General features: G+C 38.5%; 1 protein-coding gene across 1 annotated transcript in view; it reads right to left on the reverse strand.

The window, feature by feature from the left end:
- Window positions 1–12,139, reverse strand: part of LOC140725472 (cullin-3-like) — a 91,289-nt gene that overhangs the window by 57,265 nt on the left and 21,885 nt on the right. Inside the window, 1 exon segment of the mRNA XM_073040969.1 lies at window positions 99–296. Within this exon segment, the coding sequence (XP_072897070.1) occupies window positions 99–296 (198 nt within the window).

The raw sequence follows: 12,139 nt of genomic DNA on the forward strand, positions 1-12,139 counted from the left end.
CCACCAGCATTTTGTGTGTGTTGCTTTACACAATAGCCACACCTTTGTTTACCTAAATTCCTCATTTTTACCCCTCTTCAAATACCTGACACACGTACCTTATTGATCAGATGTTCAGTTACAACCTCTCTTAGTCCAGTATATAATTTCTCACCATGTTTATGCAATACCATTGTATATGCATTCCTATAGAGTTCTTCAAAGCTGAGCCCACTATTATTTTTGCGCTGAATCTCTTGAATGGCATTCTTCAATAGATCCCAGATACTATTTACATACTTTTCATCCATAGTCATCTGTAAGAAAGAATACACAAAGTTACTAATTTCAAAAATCTCTCAGATAATTGCTTATTTCCAAAAATTGAACAAAACAGAAAAAATGACTTATTTTGAAGATTTTTCTACTAGTCAGGGATCATTCACCATTACTAGAGTGGTGTGGTGATGGTGGTGGTGTGTTGGCAGTGAAAAGAGAATGGTGGAATTGTCATTAGCAGTTTATCAGTATATTTTGGTAGTTTTCTTGAAGATATATCACTAGAAGAGAATTTTTCACATTGAGTAAAAACAATTAAGCTCGAGAATACATTAAAAATTGATGTTATTAGTAGACTGTGCAAAATGTCTAAAATTCAACCACCAACAATGATAGGCGAACAAAACAAATTACAGAATCACATGCAAACATCTACTGCAACATCCCAGACTATAGCACAATACATGAAGTCTATTTGTTTAATCAGTTCAAAACGCACAAATATATTAAACATCAAAAAGCTTGCAATTTTATAGCCTCTAATATAACAAAACATTCCAGGGAGTTTCACAGAAAACTTACTGAACAATATCTGAGAGTCAAAGGCACACATCTTCAGAATTCTTCAGAATAAAATCTATAATGAACCCAATTTTGTCATTTTCAATAGCTTAATCAGATCACTTCTCATTAAGTTTACCTTTTGCCATCAAGTTGCAAAATGCTTAAAGGATTAAACTATCAGTTATTCTTATGTACCTACACTGTTCTCCCCATATTGTATACATATTCTGTAGGTGTCCGATGAGCCAATGCAGAATCTCTCTAAGCAGGAAGAAAATATTCTAAATTGTCTTTAATCTAAAATTGATAACTGCTTATTCTGTCAGATGAAACTTCACATATCAGTTTTGCTTAATCACTTTGCTTACATATAACATATCATTACATTATCACATTACATTATCACATATAGATAATTTACTCAATAACATGGTGATTTGAAATTTTGTATTTTTGTAAAAGTGCAAGTAAAAACAGAAATGTTCTAGTCTTTAAAATTTTTATGTTGAAGTTAATATAGCATTTGCTATAATATTCAGTCAGTTGGCTTGATAACAAATCTTAACAATTTGCCCAAAATTAATGTTAAAGGAAAATAAAAAATAAAGTCAATGTTAAAAATGTGAAAAACAATGTGCTAAATTACTCAACAGGTTATGCAGCATCCATGGAAAGAAAAATATTTAATGTTTCATGCTGAAAAATCGTTTGCCCAGAACTTGAAAAGACATTGCAAGTTTATATGTTGAAGACAAGATGTGGGATATATGGTAATCCCTCTCATATGGCAAAGCCAAGATGGTATGGGGGAATAAAATGTTAAAATCATCCAGTCATTTAGATAAACGGCAGTCAGAGGGATAAAAAATTGGAACAAAAGCTGATGACAGAGGGTGAGAATACAAACCAAAGAATATAAAAACTGTTTTTTCCTCCTCCTGTGTAAACAGGGAGAGACAAACTAAGACGATATCACAAATAGATGATTTACAGTTGAAATGGCTACCTCTGATTCAGACAGAGAAAGTGAGTTTCCTTACATTGCAACTTTGGATATTGAGCAAGTTGTAGCCTTGCTCATGTGGATCCAAAAAAGACAAGATACAATTCTTCAAGTTCATGTCAAAAGCTACAGATAGGTCAGAATGGTAAAAGGATGGAGAATTAAAATATGGCAGGCAATCGGAAAATGAGTCATCCCTGATGACTGAATGCCGGTGTTTACAATACAGAAGTCCAGTGTTTCAATTCTCCAAAGTAAAAGAGGCCATATAGTGAACACCAAATGCAAGTGAATCACTGCCTTGTTTGGTTTTCAGGTTGAGCAGAGGAAAAAAAGGGTTAAAAAAAAAGGCGTAATTGGAATCTCCTAAGTAGGAAAATTCTGTAATAGGGATTGGCTGGGAGACAGTAAGGCAGACCACCGAGTCACAAATGAAAGAGTGGCACCAAAATACTGAAATGGCAGAGAAAATGTGTTTGATGGTAGAATCTGGACAAAGCTGACAAAGAAACCTTGCTGCATGCCCTTTATAAAAAAGAAATCCTTTATTAATTCACAAATATTTTCACATTACTACTCCAGACTAAATTGAAAAATAAATGGAGCTCTGAATCAAAAATTTTATCTGCATGACTTGAAAACTTTCAGTATACAAGACAGTGGTGGTTGATGAAGAGAATAATATCTTTAAACAAATTTTTGCATCTGCCTGAAAGAGTGGAAGATGCAAGTGTGTACAGTGAGAATAGTTCAGGATTGTTTAACATTTAATGTCATTCCCAATCCACAAGTGTAAAGGAAAATGAAATAATTGTTACTCTAGATCCAATGCAGCACAAAAATATAGAACACAATAAAAATAATATACACAAAATAGCTTATATACACAGATTAATTGTACGTACATAAAGTGATGCTGGACACAGGACTAGCTGTGCATAAGATGACTGACAGGAAATGATAAAGGAATGGAGGTATCATGGGGGTTGGGGGCATTGATCAGCTTTACTGCTTGGGGAAAGTAACTGTTTTTGATTCAGATGGTCCTGGCACGGATGCTACGTCATAGCGGCCTCCCTGATGAGAATGGGAGGAACAATCCATAAGCAGGATAGGTAGGATCCTTCATGATGTAATTGTCCTTTTTCTGGCACCTTTCTATACATGTCCTTGATGGTGGGCAAGCTGGTGCTGTTGATATGCTGGACAGTTTAGGCTTCCTATCCACTGCAATGCAGTTTCCGTACCATGCAGTGATGTAACATGTTAAGATGCTCTTTATTGCGCATCATGGGCACTAGACTCCTCAGCATTAAGGACATTTTCAAAAGGTGATGCCTCAAAAAAGCGGCATCCACCATTTAGGACCAAATCACCGAGGATATGCCCTCTTCTCATTAATACTATTAAGGAGAAGGTACAGGAGCCCGAAGACACACAAAGTTTCAGGAACAGCTTTTTCCCCTTCTGCCAGATTTCTGAATGGACCATGAACCCACGCACGCTAACACTTTTTTTTGCTCCTTTTACACTACTTCCAGTCACAAGGGTGCCAGTGAACAATGATTCCTCAGGCGACATCATCCAGATAGTCAACTATTTCACCTTCTCTACACCTTTTACTTTTTTTTAAAAATGTTAGTTGCATTTTAGAAACTGTTGGAGCCTATGACTTGCAGCTTGGCATTCAATCAAGTAAGTGATCTAAGGCTCTGATGTTTGCCAAGAAATTAAAGGAGAGGACCACAAGCACAACCTACCCTGAACATAAGACCGGAATCTGGGTTCGGAGCCATGATCGATCACAGTTCTTGCTGATTGAAGCAGAGATTGAAACATCAAGAAGTCAAATGCGGAGGAGACTGGGTCGATCTCAACAATTCAGATTGGAGGTCATTCCCTACGGGAAACTGTTGGGTCAGAGGTCACTCCCCAAAGAAGGCAGTGTCAGGTTAAGGCCCTGCAGGAGTGATTTCAAGCTGTTGCTCTTCTCGATGCTGACGGAGGAGGTTTTCGAAATTCCGAGATGTGATTATCAGTGTGGACTGCAGTTTATATTGGTCTTTTTCAGCTTTTCTGTGTTTTCTTTCTTGTTACTGATTGGGGTGGGGCATATACTGTGTTTTTTTTTTGCACAAAATGATCTTGGGGGTTATGAGTTTGATGTTTTAGCTGCCATGTCCAGGTGGGCAATCTGTTAGTTTTTGTGCAAGGAAGAGGTTGGGGTGGGGAGGAGGGCTGGGGTTTACAAGTTTTGTTTCTTTTTCTTTTTCATGTGGGAGAGGGGCCTCAACCACTTCCATGATTTTTCTGTATTTTATGGCCACCTTGAGAAGACAGATTTCTGAGTTGTAATCTGCATTTTTAAAAAATTATACATTGCAATGTACTGCTGATGTAAAACAACAAATTTCACGAAACCTGATTCTGATTCATTGAAGGACGCAATAAGGATGTTCATAGTCCAGCTCTCTGTCCTCCTCAGAAAGTAGAGGTGCTGATGAGCTTTCCTGAACATGTAGAATGTGTTCTGGGATCATGAGTTTGCGGGAGATATGCACGCCCCGGAGTTTGAAACCGCTCATAATTTCTACTTCGCTGCCACCAACATAAAAAGGGGGTGAGTTCTCTTGAAGTCCATAACCACCTCCTTTGTCTTGTAGACATTTAGAAAGAGACTAGTTACCTGACACTAGGGCTACGTCCATACTAGACCGGATAAATCTGTAACCGAAGCCTTTTCTTGTCGTTTTGACCCTCCATCCACACTGAAACGGCGGTTTCCTCCCCCAAAAACTGAGCTTTTCTAAAACGCCCTCCAGAGTGTGTAAATTTGAAAACACCAATTGGGCAGATCAGTGTGGACGGGGTAACCGAAGATTTCTGAAAACGCCGTCATGACATGACGGAACAGATGGTGGCATTTGATTGTTTCCTTGAATGCAACTCCCCATACAGCCTAACAATTTCAGAGCAGACGGCAACAAGACTGAAGTCAGAAGAGTTAGAAATGTACTCACCAAATACTTTGACCCATAACTTACTGAATAAATAAGTATACTCACTTTACCCTGTTTTTTGTCCTTGCTTGTATGAAGGTTTACCTATTTATGCAAGTACTTCTCTGACAATAGATGTATAACAGCCTAATGTAACATTGTATGGAATTACAAGAAAACACTGATGCAGACATGTTTTATACATTTAACAGGTGCTTTATTAATGCAACAGAGTTAGTCAGTTTTTCAATGTTTGTCGTCAGCCGGGTCATACTGTCCGTGAACTCCCTGTTGGTTGCCTTCATATGGTCCACTATTTGGTTTTTTAAAAAAAAGTTTTAAGTCCTCCTGCGCAAGAGCCAACAGCTATCCGTCGTTTTGGTAATTTCCTTTTAAGTTACTCTACTCTGTAACTGGACAAATGTCCACCAAGTCTTTCACGGCAAGATTCGACACCAAACATGTCGCTTGTTTTCTGCAGATGTGTCTTGTGCATGCCCAGTAGGAGGAGATTCACCCAAATACTCACTTTAATGTGGACACCTATCATTTTTACACGAAACCGGTGTTTTCAAAATTATCCGGTCTAGTGTGGGCGTAGCCTAGGTCTCAAGCTCTTCCATATCCTCTCTGTATGCCATCTTATCGTTCTTGGTGATGAGCTCCACCAGTGTTGTGTCATCAGTAAACTTGACAATGTGATTACTCATGTGTTTGACATGCAGTCATGTGCGAGCAGAGTGTACAGCATTGGGCTCAGCACACAGCCCCAAGAGGCACCCATGTAGAGAATGATGGGAAGAGAGGCTGTGCATCCTGACTATCTGAGGTGTGTTTTTAAGGAAATCCAAGACCCAGGTGCACAATGATGTATTTAGGTTTAGTAGGAGTTCTGAATTGAACAAGCATAGCTTCCACTTGTGCTATAGGCACTGAAATAATGTTTTTTTCCACCTGATTGAATGTCAAATTTCCAGGAATTGTTTATGGAAAAATAATGAAGCTACCTCTCCAAAAGTCCTCACTCCATGTTTTACTTCTTCTAACCCAATGATCCACACATTTATATCCCAGCTTTTACTTAAAATTTCAAAGTTTCATTCTACAATGTTTGTCATTATGCCAGTTTTTCAGTTTCTATAACTTTACAAGTTAATATTGTCACACATTTGTGAAATACTCATTCATGTGCAAATCTTTTCTAACCTACATTTTTCTATCTTACAGATAAATTCTAATTAACCCCCACTGCAAAATTTCATTTTCTTCATCTCCCTAGTAAATGAATATCTAAGTAAAATCAAAACAATAATTCAAAATAATAGGTACAGTGGAAACTTGGGACAGTTTTCACATTTAAGTATTAATCATTACATTTGGCAAAAATGGTATTTGACATCTTCCTTCATTGCTTACTCATATTCACAATCATGGGTTTCAAATGAGTTTCAAACTAATTAGCCAGTAAATAAGGGTGCAATTTAAAACTGAGAAATTACAACAAAGGGCTTGAAGTTATATCTTGGATGCCACACTTCCAGCCTCAGACTCTGAAACTGTCAATAATTGTGCATCTAATAAATATTTGCTATAACTTTCCTTCATACTTCTAGCATCATACTTAAAAACAAAGGCTATTAATCATTCATGGAAATTCTTGCAGAAGAGCAAAATAGCAAAGGCAGTCAGAAATTAGCATCTTATTTCATCTTCCCAAATGATTGAGCAAACATTTCTGGTCTTTAGTCTAAACAGCAATGAAATCAGCATCCTTACCTTAAGAGGAAGAAAGTATTTCGAAAAAACAAATCAAGTACAGTGCCTTGTAAAAGTATTCAGCCCCAAACCCTTTGTTCACATATATTAGTATTACAACCAGGGATTTTGATCTATTCAAATGAGAATTTTTATTTGTGAATTACATGCTTCCCCCACCACAGTAGAGCCCCCCAAAAATGGAAAATTGTAATGCATGAAAAACTAAAATTTCAAAACTGAACTGTCAGCAGTTCAAGAGTATTCATCCCCCTATGCTCAGTACTTAGCTGAACCATCTCAGCTTTTACAGCCAGTAGTCTTTTTGGTTAAGTCTCCATTAGCTTTGCGCAACATGATGCAGCAAGATTAGCCCATTCCTTCTTGTAAAATTGCCCAAGCTAGGATAGATGGGGAGCAACAGTGGGCAGTAATCTTGAGGTCTTGCCAAAATATGTTCGATTGGGTTAAGGTCAGGACTCTGACTGGGCCACTCAAGGGCATGAATATTTTTCATTTGAGTCCAATTCAAGATTGCTAAGGCAGTGTGCCTTGGGACATTGCCCTGCTGAAAGACAAACTTCCTCCCTAGTTTAAGCTTTCTGGCCGAGGCTAGCAGGATCTTTCTGTATTTAATAGTTTTCATCTTTCAATTAATCCTGACCAGATTTCCATTCCCTGTTGCTGAAAATCATCATCCAAGCATGATGCTACCTCCACCAAACCTTACCATAAGGACGGTGTTATATAGCTGATATGCAGTATTAGAGCTGTGCCACAAGTACTGCTTAGTGTTGAGACCAAAAAGTTCCTCTTTATTCTCATCTGACCACAAGACCTTCTTCCACATCTTTACAATATCTTTTAAGTGACGTTTTGCGAATTATTTACGGGCAAGTATGTGCTTTTTTTTAGCCACGGCTTCCTCCTTGCCACTCTTCCATAAATACCCTTTTTGTGCAGTCTTAGAAACTGTGGAGTCATAAACTTCATCTCCAATCACAGCCACTGACTTCTGCAGCTCACTCAGAATAACTGTTGGCTACACAGCAGCCTCTTACAAGTGTCAGTCTTCTCCTGTGACCAAGTTTAGAGGGATGGCCTGACCCAGGCAGTGTGGCTGTGGCTTCACTGCACTGAGCTCAGAGGTATGTCCAATGCCTTTGAGATGGTCATGTTCCCTTTCCCAGATTTGTACTTCTCTATTATCATTTCCCTGACTTGCTTTGAATGTTCTTTTGTCTACATTTTGGTTTGGTCTGTTGAAAATCTACTATACTGTTGGACTTTTTTTTTTAAGAGAGAGGTGGCCTGCCAAAGGATCTCGGCACAAAATGTCAACTGTACTCTTTTCCATAGATGCTTCCTGGCCTGCTGACTTCCTCCACCATTTGGTGTAGGTTATTTATCCTTATGAGTTTATTTAAAAATATGATCTTCTGATTTTCTACATCATCAAATTGGGTGAGTTGGTAAGGAAATATACAGCATCGGACCTGAAAATAAGCGCAGTAATTACAACGGGGATGAATACTTTCACAGCCTCAATTTTTGGTTTTTGATTTTTTGTAAATTAACAGATTTTGGAATTTTTTTTGATTTGACATGATGCACAATGTTTTGTAGATATTAGCTCAAAAAATCCTACTTCAATATATTAAATTTAGAAAATAAGACAGTAAAATGTGAAAATAGTTATGGAGGTTGAATTGAGGCTAAGGTCTTGAAGCTTATTGATTAGTTTTGAGGGAATGATTGTATTGAATGCTGAGCTGTAATCGATAAAGAGCACCCTGACGTATGCATCTTCGCTGTCCAGAATTCCACGGTTGAGTGAAGAACCAATAAGATGGCATCTACTGTGGACCTGTTGCTTCAGTAGGCAAATTGGAGTGGATCCAAGTCACTTCTAGACAGGAGCTGATAATGTTTCATCACCAACCTCTCAAAACACTTCATCATTGTAATGCAAGTCAGCAGTTCCCAACTGTGTTTGTTTCAATGAGCCTTACTATTAACTAAAGAGCCCATGGACCCCAGGATAAGAATCCCTGGTGTAAAGTGCTACAAGACGTTGGGATTGAAGGACGTCCATTTAGAACTGAGATATGGAGAAGTTATTTTAGTCAAAGGGTGGTAAATCAGTGGAATTTGCTGCCATGAGTGGCTGTGGAGGACAAGTCATTGGGTTCATTTAAGGCAGAGATAGATGGGTTCTTGATTAGCCAAGGCAACAAGGGGTATGGGGAGAAGGCAGGGGAGTGGAGATGACTGGAAGAATTGGATCAGCTCATGACTGAATGGAGCAGGCTCGATATGCTGAATGGCCTACTTCTGCTCCTATATCTTATTATCTTATGGTCTTGTACATGATAGTTGTTGAGGCAGGTTACCATGTTCTCCTCAGGCATCAGTATAATTGAAACCTGCTTAAAGCAGGTGGGAACCTGAGACTGCTGAAGCAAGAGGTTAAACATCTCATGAACACTCCAGCCAAATGATCAGTACAGGTCTTCAGTACTTGATCAACTGGCTAGAGTGTTCACTGAGATATTTAACCACCTGCTTTGGCAGTCTGAGGTGCCCACCTGCTTCAAACAGGCTTCAATTATAGTGGTGCTCAAGGTAACCTGGTAACCTGCATCAATGACTATTGTCCAGTAGCACTTATCCCCACAGTGTAAGTTGGTGAGGTTGGTGAGGACACAAAATTCCTGTCCGAGAAGTGACATGGATCCAATACAATTTGCCTACTGGAGTAACAGGTCCACAGCAGATGCCATCTCATTGGCTCTTCACTCATTCTTAGAACATATGGACACCAAAGATGCATTCATCAAGATGTTCTTTCTCGATTACAGCTCAACATTCAGCTAATCAATAAGCTTGAAGACCTTGGCCTCAAGATCTCCTTGTGCAACTGGATCCTTGATTTCCTCACTTGCAGGCCCAGTCAGTTCGAATTGGCAACAACATCTCCTACACAATCTCCATCAGCACAGGTGCAACACAAAGTTGTGTGATTAGCCCCCTGCTCTATTCACTTAATACTTATGACTGTGTGATTAAGCACAGCTCCAATGTCATATTCAAGTTGACATCACTGTTGTAGGCTGAATCAAAGGTGGTGAAATATCAGCAGAGGAGAGAGATTGAAAATCTGAGTGCTACCATAACAACCTCTTACTCAATGTCAGCAAGACCAAGGAGCTCCTTACTGACTTGGGGAGGAGGAAACCAAAGGTCCATGAGCCAGTCCTCATCAAGGAACCAGAGGTGTAGAGGGTCAGCAACTTTAAATTCCTTCGTGTTATTACTTCAAATGACCTGTCAGACCGAGCACACAAGTACAATTATAAAGAAAGTACGGCAACACCTCTACTTCCTACACGATTATTTAATGTTTAAGGGAAGTTTGGATACATGGATAGTCAGGGTATAGATGGCTATGGCCCCAGCACAGGCTGATGGGAGTAAGCAGTTGAAATGGTTTCAGCATGGATTAGATGGGCTGAAGGGCCTGTTTCTGTGCTGTATTCCTCTATGACTATGTGTGCCAAGCAGAAAAAGTATACTCAGCCATAACCAAACTAATAAAAATCCTTCAAGCTGAGAAAAGATAAACTCAGTGTCTGCCTATTGCATACAAGATATCTACAAGCATGTAAAATATCTCAGATCTGTGATTTTATGCCCCAGCAAAGACTAAATTTCAAGAAATCTTTGTGTAATTCTAAAAATGCAACATCTCTGAAGCACTTTCACCTGTTTTTCAAATATTAGTTTATTTAATTACAAAAACTGAAATTTTATGAAAATTCATTCATAGTACAGAGCACATACAGGATGGTTAAGTTACATGACTAAGTAGTCAGAGCACTAAACCTTTGATCCAACTACGTTCAAACTCCATCATGGCAATAAAATTTAAATTTGCACATATTAAACAAGTTCTGGAATTTTAAAATAAAATGCTCGTCCCAATGACAGTTACCATCAAAATTATAGGATTGTGGTTAAAAAAAAGTCATTTTATTCACTAATGTCCATCACAAAAGAAAATGCATTATCCTCATTTGGTCAGGCCCATACATAACTGCAAAATTACCGTTATTGTTGAGCTTTCATTACCTTAGTTGAGGAATTCTACAATCAGTGACTGTAGCAGCTTTGTCAAAGCAGCTAACATTTTACTGGGCAGCATTTAGACTTCCACATAATTAAACTACCTAACATTTTAAGACACATGAAAAGAAAATCATTGACAAATCAAAAAAATATTGTATTAGATAACTGGCTTGCTTTAATAAAATGTAAATTACACCAAAATTCAATCGCAAAGCCTAATTCAGTGAAACTGTAGAACAACATTTCCACTTAACAATAACGTAGAAAAGTTCCACTGGGTCAGAAAATGCTCAATACTGACAACCCTCCAAAGTAAAAATAGCTCATTCACTAGCAACGCAACCTGCACCACTGAACAATGGATAATTGTTCAATTCTGCAGAAATATAGTGACCAGAGCAGTTGACTAAAATGCCAGTTAGCATGATGTTCGAACGTAACGTGATTAATTTTACTTATAGTTTTTAATAATTTTAAATATCTTGCAATTAATCACCTTCAACAGTTGAAATGAATGGCATAACAAACAATGAAATCTTCAAGACAAAAGGAATGGATGAATCAAGAATTAAACATACAAGGACTTTTTAACCTCACTCAGATACTGTTCTATCTGGGGTCTGAAAAAGAATTTATGGATTTTATCTCTATCTTAGAACTACTTCCTACCTACAAGTGTTGGCGCATGGCCAAGTGGTTAAGGCGTTTGTCTAGTTATCTGAAGGTCGCTAGTTCGAGCCTTGGCTGAGACTGCACGTGTGTCCTTGAGCAAGGCACTTAACCACACATCGCTCTGCGACGACACCGGTGCCAAGTTGCATGGGTCCTAATGCCCTTCCCTTGGAGTGGGGAGACTTGCAGCTTAGGCAACTGCCGGTCTTACATTAAAAAAAAACCTGCCCAGGCTTGCACCCTGGAAACTCCAAGGTGCAAATCCATGGTCTATCGAGACTAACGGAGGCCTACACACACACCCCTACACAATGTCTATACTTCAACTTAGAGGCTCAGACGATCTGTTCAGTGTTCCGAATTGAAAAAGCCAAATTTTTCTTCAACTGAACATCAACAAGCCAGATAAACTATTTTCTTCAGTTCCCTTCAAAATCTTGAACTTATCAATGACTCTAGCCCTCTGGTACCAATCCAAAATGGAATAGGACTACAACCTAAATTTCATATAATTTTGTCAAAATTCAAAGTACTTTTATTATCACCAAATATATGTCACCACATACAATCCAGAGATTCATTTTATTGCAGGCATTCCCAGTAAATACAATGCACCCAATAGAAGCAATGAATGACCACATCCAACAGGATGGACAAACAACCAATGTGCAAACGACAACAAACTGTGCACAAAAACAAAAATAAATAGCAACAGAGAATATGTGATGAAGCCTCCTTGAAATATTCCCATAGAACCTGC

This window comes from Hemitrygon akajei, chromosome 3, assembly GCF_048418815.1.
Source record: "Hemitrygon akajei chromosome 3, sHemAka1.3, whole genome shotgun sequence".
NCBI classification, from domain to species: domain Eukaryota; kingdom Metazoa; phylum Chordata; class Chondrichthyes; order Myliobatiformes; family Dasyatidae; genus Hemitrygon; species Hemitrygon akajei.